The sequence below is a fragment of the Megalops cyprinoides genome, chromosome 18, assembly GCF_013368585.1.
Source record: "Megalops cyprinoides isolate fMegCyp1 chromosome 18, fMegCyp1.pri, whole genome shotgun sequence".
Taxonomy (NCBI): Eukaryota; Metazoa; Chordata; class Actinopteri; order Elopiformes; family Megalopidae; genus Megalops; species Megalops cyprinoides.
The window spans coordinates 12,067,191-12,082,444 of NC_050600.1; the positions used below are offsets into that span (position 1 = coordinate 12,067,191).

The 15,254-nt window shown below is 38.9% G+C and overlaps 1 protein-coding gene across 6 annotated transcripts in view; it reads left to right on the top strand.

The window, feature by feature from the left end:
* The window catches only part of LOC118792928 (adhesion G protein-coupled receptor L3-like), a 190,802-nt gene that overhangs the window by 156,483 nt on the left and 19,065 nt on the right, over positions 1-15,254 (top strand). For all 6 annotated transcript variants that reach the window (XM_036550779.1, XM_036550780.1, XM_036550782.1 and 3 more), the window contains exons 16-19: positions 4,531-4,740; positions 7,359-7,579; positions 11,597-11,663; positions 12,814-12,905. In XM_036550779.1, coding sequence (XP_036406672.1) covers positions 4,531-4,740; positions 7,359-7,579; positions 11,597-11,663; positions 12,814-12,905 — 590 coding nt within the window. The remainder of the gene's footprint in view (positions 1-4,530; positions 4,741-7,358; positions 7,580-11,596; positions 11,664-12,813; positions 12,906-15,254) is intronic.

Below are 15,254 nucleotides of genomic sequence, written 5' to 3' on the forward strand. Positions count from 1 at the left end.
CTTTCCACAAAGCTGACCTCTTACAGATAGATTGCACCTGTGATTCATGAATGCATGAAACAGTGATTTGTTTGGTATGAATGTCAGAACAAATTAATTAATAAACCAGTAAAGCAGTTAACAATTAATCATGTCACTTGCAGGAATTTGATGCATGTATCACCTCTATATCTAGAGACATATATACATAGGGGAGAAACCACATCTTTGAACATTAAAGTATATAATTATTATTAACTTCATCGCATACCTGCAGGCACAGTGTCTCTTAGGAATTAATTATACTGATACTTAATTCTTAGTTTAATTTTATTCATTGCATAACTGAACTTCTACCTTGTATCTTCCGTGTCCCCCTGACAAATCATTTAATCAAATCCAATCCAAAAATGCAGCCATGTGAAATTGGATTAGGTCATGTGGATGGTACTGTACATTAGTTCAGTGTCATCTATTTGTTCATCAAAACTGAATTTGGTTTACCTTTACTGTGTTTATTCCATTTCATGGATGTCTGCCTCATAGATTTATGTATGTATGGGTTATAAATCTGGGTTACGTACACCAATGCTAGGTTGTATATACCATTTGCCATTTCCCGTTTCTGGAATTCAGTATACCATTTCTGGATTTCAGAATAGCTGAATAATTTAAGTAAAGTCATTAAAGTCAGTAAACTGTGTGTTATTCACAGGCTGTTTCCTTTCATTCCTTTCACAAAAATGTCAACCTTCAAAGGAAATGCACAATTCAAGATGGTTTGTCCATTTTCCAGACATCCTAGACATTTTCTAGGCATTTCTAGAATCCTGGAACTACTGAATGTAGAAGGAGGATTGCTCCATGCCAAAGGGAACCAACCTGCAGCATTGCATTACTAATTTGCGATTTGCCAGTGGGTCAAGTTTTGTTGTCATTTGTCCCATCATCATAAATGGGGCAAAGCTGGTGCTGAGCCAGTGATTGTAACTGAGCCACTAGAAAATGAGGGTCTCTTGTAACAGTGCCTTCCCTTTTGAGACACCAATGCACACATGGCCTTGAGGTGAGTCTTGAGTCTCTTTTCAGATGTAGGAGCAAGGTGAAACTTGGGCACAGCGGAGAGTGATTGCTCCTTTCGCCAAACATGAACTGGCCATTACTTAGATAGGAGACTTGTCATATGGAGATGGCAGGGGTGGTATTGAGCAACCAGTAAGTGGCACCATTCCCTTCGGACCAGAAAATATAAATCAATGCACCTTTCAAAATGACAGAGGAGTACATGCTATCCTATATTTTGGTTTCCTATAGCGCTATTAACTTGAACATTTCCAATGCAAGCGTTCAAAAACTTGCTTCCAAGCACCACTCATGAAAATATCATTGACATATAAAGTATTTTTCAAATGCCCATTCATTACAATCTCATGCCAGATTCATTTGCGCTGTATTTCATGATTTAATGTTGTAGGGAATCTGTGCAGGTTCCTCTGCTGGTTTAAGAACATGCCTGGATCTTTAAACGTGATGGATGTGATAGAGGGCATGATGCAGGTGTTCTCTTTGCACAATTTCTCTTGTCAGGCTGGCCATAAATCCTCATACAATAGCTCTTGTGCAGGACAGTCAGTTGTGTGCAACCTTATAGTGGCAGCTGTCGGCAAGGCAGTTCTTCCTGCCCTGCTTTTCATCAAGACCTCTAGCAGATCTATACGTTTTCATTTGGTGGCATTCTGCTGACATCACTGAAAATTCATAACCTCAGAAATGTTTACATTATAGCGGCGCAGGGCGCATTTCATTTCGCATTTCCCCTTGAATGTATTCAGGATGCGATGGAGGGACCAGTGTTTGCCCAGCACATTCCCAGAGTGATTATTTTGTTTATTATATTTTCCATCATACGGCTTGATTGGAATAGCCAGGGTTCAAAGAGAACACATTTGAATACATTGCTCATGTTAACATGGGAACCATCCTTCTAAATCAAACGCCTGAAGATTGCGACTATGGATTATGCATAGTGCTGTGCAGTCCCAATTAATTTCTCTCCGAAGACGTTGGCTCAGCAAGAAATATATGTGTGTTTAAATGAAAGTACGGACAGGAGAAGTGAGGAAAAAAAGCAGGTTGACAAGTATAGTAGGCATATACCCCTATAATATGTCTGTGTGGCCCATGCCCCGAAGACACAGAAAGTGAATTTGAAACTAAATTAAGTCTGCAGCTTTGGGAAGCACTACGTCTGCTCCCTCTGCAGAGACTTGTCAGAAAACGAGAACCTGAGTAAAGACACAAAGCCTTTTAGTCTGCAGCAGAGTACCTCAGGGCAAGAAATCTGTGGCTTTAAAGGGGTCATGGTTGGTGGTACCTCGGCAATAACCTTCCCCCTAGAACAGAGGAGTCGCTCGGCAGTAAATCCATCACCGCGATGGAAATGCAAACCTGACTGGAGGTAAGATGGGTGATGGATTGAGCCAACGAACATGTGCAAGGTACTGTAACACACCGGCAAATATGCTACAGTGATCCATATCACGCACGCCCTTTGAAGCGAGATGCGAAAACTGTATGTGCGCAAGGCGAGGCAGCGGTGCATTGTTGCTCCCTTATGTGCAATGCCTCATCAGGCACAAAGATCAGAGAGAGGGCCATCCTTCGGCACGGGTTCTCTGTGAGTTTACTGCAGATCTTAATGAACAGCATCTGCTCCTAACTTTGGCAGCATTTGTTGTGCTCTGAGCGCCTATTAAACACCCTCTCAGTATCACTTCATAAAGCTTTTGTTCGGTGTGTAACACATAAAGCACAAGATGGTGTTACGTCCTGCCCTGTACATAAAGGGATTTCTGCTGACTGTGTGTTCATGGTTTGATTTAGAGCCCCAGTGCAGGGTCTGCTGAAAATATTTATTTACTTTAAAACCAGCAGTCATACAAAATATGTGAGTTGTGTATACAGTGTCAAAATTTGCTGATGCTGAAGTGAGACATACAAGACTATGATGTAAGCAGAGCTGTATGCAATCAAATGTAGAACGCTGCAGTGAAAAGCTGAATCTGCCGTATGTGCTCAATGTGATGGTCTTTGCTGCAGTGTAATCAAGGAGAAAAGTACATAAAACATGTAGTGTTGCACAGTTGATGAAATGTCGTGTGTGTGCATTCAGTGTCTGTGAGGCCTTCCCACATGCGCCTCAGTCCCACAGGGACATTAATCAGTCAGCTGTCAGATATTCTCTTTTAGTCAAAATTTCCCAGAGGGAGACTATAGAGGACTCCTCCTGGGAAATGATCTGAATCTGAAGACGCCTGAAGTATTTGGGTACAGTAATTATGGAATATTAATAAATTATGGAGATTCTATCCAATACACAAGTGTAAGATCTTGAAAAAAGTCTCAGTATTTTAGTTAATTTTGTTTTTCATATTTTTAGTAGTTTGTTGGGGCTGCATCACAAATTTTGACTGTTTTTCCCAACATGATTCTGTTGGAAGCACAGGTGTTACACAGCATATGTCAGGGTATTTACAGAGATGTTAAAGACGGACTCCTCAGCCTTGTAACACAAGGCCCATTCAGAGGTGTATTACTGTGGTCCACTTTGCACATGGCTTTAAAGGAAAAAAGTTATTTCACTCGTTATTTGTTAGATGGTTGCCACAATATATATTTCAAACCTGATTTTTTGCTTTTCTTTCTGTTCACCCCAAACAATGAGGTTCAGAACAGTGCTGCAGTCTGCAAGGTCACATTTATTTTATTTTTATTTATTTCTTTTTTACTGAACTCAAGGGACACCATACTGAAAGACAGCCTTTGTTGAGGTTTTCTGTACCGTAATCCTCATTCATGTGTAAGGTATCATACAATACAATGGGGAATGTATTTTGATTGTACAGAACAGGGTGCTAAATTTTTGTTAGGAATTCCAGGCATAAAGGATTTTTACCACCAGATTTTCTAATAATACAAACTAAAAATGTCGGTTTCCATTTCTGAGGGTTGTTGTTCTCTTTGGATGAAAATGTATATGTGGACGAGTTCTTTCATCTTCTGATGTAAAACTGTCATGGTACTTAACGTTGCGTGCTTCACTTTTGGTGTGTAATGTTGTATTATAACATACAATAGGCCCAACAGTGTGCCTTTATGCATGCTCTTGCTGTGAACATCATGAGCTCTGTGAGGATTTTAATTATTTTTACTTGTCAGTTTTAATGGAGCTTGGTGTACTGTTCATTAAGGTTTGCAATAAATCCACTGTAATTGCAAGTGGAAATGCACACTGTCTCAACTCGTGTAAGTGCACTGATATTTGTTGTCTGTGGCTATCACTTGGTGGAATTGACTCTGGCGGCAAGAAATGAATGGCTTGTAGGAATTTGTGGTGAGTCCTTTTTTTTTTCCTCTCTCTGAAGACACATCATGAAATAGATGATGGACATCTTCAGATATTACGGACCAGTTAAGCTGATACTGAGCTAACTGTTTCCAGAACTGATAATGTGACAAATGTCTGAATAGACGTCTCATCTGGTGTTGCAGAACGCTGACCCTGTTCACGACATGCTGCTGGATGTCATCACCTGGGTGGGCATCCTGCTGTCCCTGGTCTGCCTGCTCATCTGCATCTTCACCTTCTGCTTCTTCCGCGGCCTCCAGAGCGACCGCAACACCATCCACAAGAACCTGTGCATCAGCCTCTTCGTCGCCGAGTCGCTCTTCCTCGTCGGGATAAACCGCGCCGACCAGCCGGTAAGATCAACGCAGAGCAAGAATTGTCAACTGAGTAGTGATGGGAACACCACACTTAAGTTCATTTTATATATTATAGTGTGATTTCATTGCCTTTTTTTGCCTAGATTTTGAATTAAAAGCCAACAATGCTCAAAACAAATTTAAGCATAATGAATCAAACCCTCCTTCACTGAACCAGACATAGATTTAGTGGAAATACCAAAGTATTTATCCTAATATACTTCATGTAAGATACTTCATGTAAACTACTGCAGCGTGCCCTTCAGCTTCGGTGTATTTTCCAGCTAAACAATACACAAAACTTGGCATTTGCCTTGCCACTCCCCACCCCCATGCAGTTCATGTTCTGATACTGAGAATTCTGTGAAAGTTTTGCCCTTCTTGCTCATCTTTGGAAAAACAATGAAACCTGAGAACAGAATTTGTATTCCTCCTCTCCTGTGAGAACATTAAGACCTGAATGGACTTATGTACATTTCCCATGGTTTCACTGTGTTTGAAGGGCAAACGTCAGAGCAAACGTCTCACACAATGTGCAGTTCTTCTTGCCATGAAATTGGCTTCATCACATTATTTGTTCTCATACTCTCCCTGTACTTGGAGAAAGTATCAGTGACTTAAGTGCTTCTTTAAAGTCTTTGCTTCTTTAAAGTTAAGCACAGTGAGCATTTCCACATTAAAGCACTTACACTGGCAACCTCATTGGAGAGAATATTAATTTCTGTGTTTTTATGCAAAGATTGGTAGTTGCTTTAATGTATATGTGTGTGTGTGTGTGTGTGTGTGCATGCGTGCAGGCGTGTGCGCGTGCGTACGTGTGTGTGTGTGTGTGTGTGTGTGTGTGTGTGTGTTTGTGTGTTAGAGATGGGGAGAGAGAGGGAGAGAGGGGGGAATTTTGGAAAGAAAACTGGTTATTTTTTTCTCCACCAAGTGACTGCAGAGACACACAGTGAACCAGACAAAATAGCAAAGCTGAGGATTTCACAAAGACCGGTCTTAACGCATGGCTCAGAAACATAGGTCACCGACATGTTCAAATGTATTTTTTTGCAAATCCAGTCTGCCCAGAGGGGTGAGGATTGGTTTACATAACTGTTAAGTAATGTGATTTAGCCAAATTTAAACTCTAAGTGTCAGCTGTCTGTTCATGAATATCATGTTCCCCCACAACTGTAAAACAGCCTGCCCACTGTTTCAAATTACCTTGGGCTAAGTAGAACAGAATTAAATAGCCCATTGCACTGAATGTCTACCAGCCAAATCAAATTACAAAAACAAATTAAGTGAGTATAACACTGTTCATTGTGAAATGAAATCCATACATTGCAATATATACAGTGCATAAAAAGCTGGAGAAAATGAAGAGATATATGTAGAGAATATCAAAGTGCTGGCTGCCATCTACAGCAAAACCAGTCACTTAATGTTTATGGTCTGTCTTTCATAGCTCTCGTTGATTCATTTCTTTACATGTTTTATTTAATCAGTGACTGCATGTCATAGAAACAGTTCTAGATTCTCTACAAGTAATACATTATTAAAAGATGGCTAGATGGCCTAGAGGGTTATGTAACTTTCTTGCCCTTTTTTGCACTTAATCTACAATGTTCACCATTGGGGAATGGATTGCATTCCAAATGTATTATATGCTGGTCAACACAATATGTTGAATGTAAAGTAGACATTTTATGTATGGTAAATATGCAGGATTTATGGAGGTAAGTCCAAATTTACAGCTACTGATAACGAGGTTCCACTCTGCTCTTCACCTTAGTGGCACGTAGCCTCACTTCCCTTGCTTTTGTGAAAGGTCTCTCTACCCCGCTCTCCATGATGCTCTGTGAGACAGTCACAGGGCTGAGCAGCCAGCGGTGCCCTAAATGGAGAGGATGATCTTGGCTTATCAGTATGCTTTTTAATGATGGCCACAAGATTTTGTCACCTCAGCATTACATTGAAACGGGGATCATAGCGAGAGCTGAAAGGCTTTGTGAGAGCAGCATTTTCCACAGGGACCTCCAGGGTTTAACTATTGTAAAAATATAGGTAGCCTGAAATTTGAACAATTGCAGCCACCATACAGTCTCTGTGTATTCATCTTTTACTAGTGAACTGGGCATCAATTGCAGTAGATTGTTCTGAAGGAACAACATCAGCATTATCACCAGTGAGTGATATATCCAAAGAAATAAAATATTGACCGTTTCTCATGTTCTGCCCTGTCCTAGCCTAGTGGTGACAGAAGCGTAATGCATGTTTGCCATTGAATTTTTTTCTGTGGTTTGTGTTAATATTATAGTGTCCATCAGAGATTTAAAGGTCACTGACTGTACCTGATGCTAAATGAATACAATCAACAGTGAAGGGCCTTGGCATAAAAATATCCCCCGTGTCCAGCTGAGCCTGTAATGATCAAATGAAGTTTTTGTGTGTAGTTTTGGGGGACAGGGCCATAGTGTATTAAGCTGAAGACTGGGTAAGATGAAAGACTGAAAGATCTAAATGAATATTAAGCAAAAGTCCAGCATAGCTGTGCTCCTTGACAATTCCCTTCACACCAATTTGGAAATGAAGAAGAAAAACAATGCTTCGGTCTCATCCTGTGTCTCTGCCAGATCGCCTGCGCCGTCTTTGCCGCACTCCTCCACTTCTTCTTCCTGGCCGCGTTCACCTGGATGTTCCTGGAGGGGGTGCAGCTCTACATCATGCTGGTGGAGGTGTTCGAGAGCGAGCACTCCCGCAGGAGGTACTTCTACCTGGTGGGCTACGGCATCCCTGCGCTCATAGTGGCTGTGTCTGCTGCAGTGGATTACCGCAGCTATGGGACAGACCGAGTGTGAGTATGCCTTCTTTCTCTCAGTTTCGCGCCTTATCTCTTCTCATGTCTGGAACACATAGACATTTTCCAGGGCATACAATCAAACCATTCACAGGAAAAAAAATCTATGCGTGCACGCAATATGAAATATGGTTGTTTTATTGATGTCTGCTTTACAATGATGTAGTATTCAGTAGCCTTTTAAATGGCACCAGAAGCCAGAGGCAAAGTTGCAACATCTCTACAGGCTTGTGTTTTTGTCATTGAAAGCAAATATGAGGCTTATTTACTACACCATATGGAGCTGTGCAGATTTCACTGGCCATTTATAAGTGCTGACAGTCTACTTGGTTCATCGCCTGGACAATCAGACAATTGGTTGTTTTGTTATTCTGTTTGTGATGAAGCACTTCTGTTGTGGAAGTAATAGTGAATAATTGTCTTTGAGCAAGATTTACGGCACAATCATATCAGACCATGAAGTTCCACAATTAGATTTTCACATATGAAATTTTGTTTACATCTGATTATGTGTGGCAGCTTGCGATTAAGGTCTAAGCTGTTAATCAGGTCTTGAGGCTGATATTGGGTCATTTTATTGTACAGTTTTGTGTTCTGGTTTCAATCACTTATCTCTGATTATTTATACGTGGATGCAAATATGTTGAGTATGGATTTCAAGTACAGCATGGATTGAGAACAACATGCCTGTATGTGTCAGACAACAGAGGGTAAAATATGAATCATTTATCCCTTCTGGCCCAAGATGATGGGTGAGATTTGTATTCCTGATATTTAATGTATATTTTTCCATATGCTGGCATGCAGAGAATGGCTCAGATTGATAAAGGAAAGGGGGTAATGTGTTGAGTTCACAGAGATAAAGTGATCTCCAGTGATCTCTTTCTGTGGTCTATTTCTGTAATATTTAAGTATAAAAATATGACCTGTATGAGGATAGAAAAAAATGCATTTGTTCTTTTGAAGTTTGGTATTTTTTCAGTCCACAATTTTATCATTCATTCTGAATATGCAGTGTCATTTTAACTTCTTTTTAAAATAATCTTTTCTCCTGAAAAAGATGCAATTTCAAGGGTTTATTAATATTTCTGTCAACAGTCTGTGTACATGAAATTGATATTGACTTTGAAGGGGTGACTTTGAATTTGAGGGCTAACCTTTGCAGGTTATGAGAAAAACACATTGGAATTAATCTGAAACGATACAATGGCATCAAAATGGCTGGTGCCATTTTTAATTTGCACAGTGTTTGTAGTAATGTTCAGGTTCAACAAATGTGTTTGTTGCTATGTTTGTCTGTTTTTCCCTCTCAGGAATAACTCAAAATGATAATCTGCCTTTGCAATCATGCATTTCTAAGTACACAGGGATTTCGGCACTAATCTCAAGTAGGAAATGGTAATATTCATTCTTCACTGCAGTCTTCACTACAGATCTTAGAAATAATGAAAGCCGGCATCAGCATTTTACTCCTGAGATGTTTATCATTTGTCACTCCCCTCTTAAAATGCACATTAGACAGCATGCCTCTGAGTGTGAAACCGATAGTTTTGTGTGATAGATGAGGTGATATCTGCCAGGGCTTTTCCAATGCCATTATTTTAATAATTAAAGTGGTGCCAGGGCTATGACAGTTACTGGCAGTTGTGGAGAAGGGAAGGTGTGGCAAGAGTGTGTGACGTGCAGGTAGGCAGTCAATAAACTGCCTCCATCCCTAAAATTGAAGCTGAATGATGAAAAACACTGAATTGCAGTGTGAGGTTAGTTCAGATTCTCTGTTATGCATTATTATTATTTGCATTTCCACAGTTGACATACAGTACATACAGTCAAAAGTTTGGACACACCTACTCATAGAAGGTTTGTTCTTAATTTTTTTTACTATTTTCCACATTTTAGAATAATAGTAAAGATTTCAAAACTATGAAATAACCCAAATGGAATTATGCAGTGACCAAAAATTTGTTAAACAAATCAAAACTATCTTATTTTAGATTTTTCAAAGAATTTTTGGAAAGAAATTCATAAATCTACTGCACTATTTGTCTAAGAAACAAATTTGAAGCATTGAAGCATAAGTCATTAGATAAAAAAATGTCTTTGAATGGATGCTTCACATTATCTTAATCAGGAGTGTACAAACTTTTGAATGGTACTGGTACATCATGGCCTGAAATTTTCTTGAGTAGCATGATGTGAAAGACCTCTCAGGGAACTGAATAATATTGATCATTTTACATCAGTAAAGCAGTCTAGTGCATGGATACCCAAGTAAGAGCTATCCATGCACTAGAGTGCAAACTTGAAGAGCATTTCCTTTGTATACTAAAATTAAGGAAAGTGAAGTAGTAGAAAGAAAAAAAACAAATATAGATATTAATAAATAACTGATGAATGCGTGTACATATCCAGCATAATTCAAAATGGCTACTGAGGAGCTTTGGCTCAGTATCAGTCTGGGTACTGTGTGCCTCTCCTCTTATTTATATTGTTATGTGATTTAGATGTAGAGAATGTCATGCTTGTAGGTCAGTTAGAGGACAGTGGTCAATGCCAATACCAGCAGTACAGCAGTTTTACTGCCAATAATAGGTGGCACTGGCTGATTAGACTAGAATATAAAACATTTATTTTGATAAATGTAGTCTTTATGTTTACTGCTCTGTTACTAATTTAAATTATGGCCAAATCACAAATAAATCAAGGCAGGTTTAACCCTATTTTGTAAGGAGAAACACTACCTTAAAAGAAATACAGCCATTTTCAAGGTAGCTTTTTGTGTTTTTGTAACTTTCTAACAGTAATGTTGAATCCAGAAATTATTGAGCTCAATTTATCATTAAGGAAATATCACATGACCAAAAGTGAGTGATTATAACTAGGACGGTACATTGTCAAATTTACAATAAAGTGTCTATAATGTGTCAGTATCGCTGTGGCAAAGCCTGGTACCAGGAGAAATGAAAACCCTCTTTCTTGGTGGTAATGCTTTGATAAAATGTGTTGGATGCATTTTTCTATGTGTTTAGAATTTTTGTTTTGCTTTTTGTATTTAGAATGTTTTGAATGGCAGGATATATTTTAGTAGAATGTTCTATTGTAGGAAAGCTCTGGGAGAGAAGTGACCTCTGCTTTTTCTGGTCTCAAATGTTATTTGATTACATAATTCAGTATATAACTAGGTATCTGAAATGCAGCTGCTAAAATTCCACTGTAGAGCCTGAAACAGAATAAATATGTTGCACTTTGGAATGCAAAATAATAAATGATTACTCAGAATATTAACTCAGGCTTCCACAGTTTAATACATATCAGCTGGTTTAAAATTGTATTGAATTATTGCTCATACTGTGTCACCCAGAATGACAAAGGAAAAGGACTGTAATTTTCCAGAGGCCTAAAATGGAGGTCTATTTAATGTGCTGGAAATTAAATGATTAATAATTTAGTCACAGGTCATGATTCAGTTTCATGTTTGGTGGTCCAAGGTATTCGCAACTCTAGCAACATGAGTTCATGTGTAAGTTTCCATCCACCAGTGATAAGAAGATGTTTTCCTAAGAAATGAATCGTAAGAAATATTTTAATGCTTAACTTTTCAACTTTCTCCGCTGAATTGATTTTAAAAAAAGTACACTGAGTAAGATAATGACCAGTGAAATTTGATGAAATGAGTCACTTAAAGAGGAAACAGGGTACATTGCCTCTGTGTGTGCGTGTGTGTGTGTGCTCATATGTGGACATGCAGTGCACAGGAATATCCTACATTGTTGGCTATGTGGCATTCAACTCCCCCCCTTCCCCTCCATTGGAGGTAATTATCTTACCCCATCTATATTGCTGTAGAAGATTGGACCCATAATTCAGTATTTAAATGAACAAGCGATGTAATATTTCCCCGCTCCCGGTGGAATATTCTGAAGTGTCTATTCTTCTCTGTCACACTCTCTGTGTTGATGTATGTCCTGTGCGCTGGCGCTTGAAAAGCCAGTTATCCCTTGTGTTTCATTACAGATGCTGGCTGCGGCTCGACACCTACTTCATCTGGAGCTTCATAGGTCCGGCAACCTTGATAATTATGGTAAGTAGTCCCCTAATTAACCCCGCTTACCTCCCAGGGCACAGCCTAAATGATCCATCGAGTGCCCCATCTCTTTCATGAATTGTTCGCTCTCCTGTTGCACACCTGCCTCTGCCGGCCGTTCATCACCCAGGACTGTGAGGACAGGGGTAAAACAGGGCGCTTTGCCGCTCTAATGCACGGCTGAAAGAACGTCTTCCGTCATACCGTAGGAGAACACTGCTTGGTATTCACTTTCAAAGTCCTCTGCTGCAGGATTATGACTGATTTGCATACCGTTACCTTAAATTCATTCCCACCCTATGTACTCTGTGTCCTTAACAGGCATAGCTTTGCAGGAACTGTAGATGCCCCGTATTGAGTGCTCTGCAGACTGAGCATCACATTTGAAAAAGAGTTTGTTTACAGCTATTGAATTTTCCTTTTTGAAGTCGATGCAAGAGATGATGCATTGTTCGTGTAATATTAGAAGTGTATGTCATAATGCTGCTAGTAAGATTGCAAGCAGCAATGACAAAAATACAAAAAATACAAAAGAAAAAGCATATATCTACAACACATCCCTCCTGTTAGGGACAGATAGACAGGTGGTATAGGTAATTGGATGAGCTGGACAAGTCACACATTAATTGAATGTCACAGTGCAATAGTTTATGATGCCTATTCATGACAAAATGTCAAAAATGCTTTTGCAATTGCATCAGCTCTGTTTGGAACTGATATATTTTTGAAGAATACTACCTACCTACTACCTAAACTACCTAGTCAATTCATCTGAGAGCTATCACAATGAATCATATAAACAAAGTGCCTGGTGGAATATACCCTCCTCTGCCAGTCTCAGTTATGAGCATTTAAAAAGAACACTCACAATCACTTTGTAGGGGAGCAGTACAGATTCTGAATATCGTAGGCTCTGAGAAATTTGTCAAAAGATTGTGATTTATTTATCTTGCAGGACGTATCCCACGGCTGTAAAACTAAATAAACAGTTTTCTTGTTTTGTTTGGAAAGGGAAAAAAAATGAAATCCATAATAAATATCCCTCTGTGTCTGCACCTTGAATGAGGAAAGAAATAAAGAAATGAGTGAAAAGAGTGAAAACCAACTGAAAAATGGGCTTCACAGAACTCTAATCTGTTTATTTCAGCTTAATGTTGTCTTCCTTGGGATTGCACTCTACAAAATGTTTCATCACACGGCCATACTCAAACCAGACTCAGGCTGCCTGGACAATGTCAAGTAAGAATTTCTCTTGTTTGTGCATCGGTGGTGTTTTTAATATATTCAATATTATAATCTGCATTTGCTTCACATGTGAATTCTGCAGGGGTATTTTCATCTGAAAATGTCATACAATGATTCAAACCTTTATTACTATAATTCTAATCAGGTTTTTTTTTTCTTTAAAAAATAGAATAACTCTTGAGGATGTTCAAAGTAGACAGTGAAATTAAATACATATGTATTGAATTTGTTTTGTTTGTAGGTGCTTAAGTAAATAAAACACAGAAATTGGCTGTGTGATGTAAGTTTATACATATTTTTCTGCCCCCCCCCGCTGAATCAACCCAGTTTGTTCTGCCACCATTGGAACTGGGTCATTGCTGGTTAACTGCATAGCTGGGCTCGAGCCTGGACTCGAGAAGGCAATTTAGCTGATTGAGCCACTCAGGAGCCCATTCAATGAGAACTTTCACTTGGGTCTACAATGTTACCTGATCTGAGAAAAGTTCTTCAGACAGACTGGCTTTAAGCAGATGAGCAATGCTCATGTGTTGTACAGTATGTGCTAAGCCTTCATGGTGTTGGGGCCATCAGCTTTATGATCGCATATTTTTCAATACAACCATATTGCACAATAACTGTACCAGCAGAAACTATAGTACAGAACTACAGTAGCATTGAAAATGGTTATGGTTATGGTAATGGTTATGTTAAAATCAGTTTTTTTTATAGGTAGAGTACTTTTCCAGAGCCACATAAGTGATGTAATACAAAGTAATGTAAATACGTTGAGAAATTAAGAGCATTACCAACTGCATCATGTTGCTAACAGGAATTCACAAAAGTCACTATACTTTTTGTGATATTTTCCGGCTCACTCTTTGACTGTTTTGGCCCTTAGGACATAAGACACACTTATTTGCACAGCAAAGTAACAATGTCTTTCATTACTATGAATGTATTTAAAACAGTACGTACAATTTTAATTTACATTTTTTTCTGAAGCAGATCATAGGCAAAGAAATTAAGAATTATTTCACTCACATTCAGTCCTACCACAGTCCTACCATTCAGTCCTACTACCCAGGGCAGTAGGTTTGTGCTTTTTGTCGGCATGTTGCAGTGCTTTGCCCTGTGTAGGAGAGTGGTAGGCAGTGGCCAAAAATGAGGGGGATGGTTGTGAATATTTGGGATAGGGTGGTATTTTGGCACATCTCAGCAGGTCATTTTGTGTTCGCAGTTCCACCACCTGAGACCAAGCGTAAAGTCCAGGGCAGTGTATACCCTGACAACACGACAGGTGGCATTTGATCCAAAATAAAGGAAAACAAGGAAAACAATGACTAAAGCATATGCTGACAAACACACTTAATTAACTAATCCCCTAATTGTTAGCACTGGTTGCTTTTAAATAGGAATTCAAAAAACAAAAACACGTCAAGTCATTACATAAACAAAATATGGAAATTACATGTTTGCATGGTGTTTAACAAAAGAAGTAAATACAGCCATTTCAATTCATTTTTTTAATACAAAGCATTCAGCAATGGGCTCACGCTTGTTTTTGGCATGCTGCTGCCCTCATCTGACCTCTGTGCTGTTCTTATTGCACATTATTGCAAATTTCCAGTGCCTGAAAGCACTAGGGCAAACACAGGCTCAAAGGTAATACGACTAGGCCCTGTTTCCCCAGCGCTTGATGACAATTTAGGTGGTTGACACATTGCGCACTCCAATAACGGGTTGCGTTTTCAGCATTAAAATTCAGTATCATTTGAATGATGTAGACATTTTTACACATAGAAATCTAAAGCAAATGTCTTTCTTTTACAGTCCATTATTGAGACACAAGCAATTTGTTTTACTTATGATTTAATTCCCCACACATTTGGTAGCTGGATAACAGTCTAGCTGGGTAACATGGCAAACTAGTTAACTAGGAGTATAAAAAAACAACCTTCCTAACTGAAAAAGTGTATCAGTTAAATTGTTTTTTCTTATAAAACTGGTATTTCTAACCATGCCATCTGATTGGTCAACATGAGACTTAAAAAATTAAGTCTCTGTTGACTTAAGTCAATAATAAGCAATAATACGCTCATGGGAGTGCATTACTGGGAATATTGGCACTTGGGTTTTCCTGGTACCTAACGACCACATCACCATCATGCCAATAATTGCAATAATGCACACCCTCTCATGTGTGATTGCATATTACGTTGTTTGTCCTGTTTATTTTCTCTTATGTTCTGTTTATCATATGGATTATAGCATAAGCACATCTGTTATCAGTGCACCTGGTGGTGAAATTTTGTTGTGAATGTTTTGTTCTTTGGTAGAAATACACATATACATACACAAACA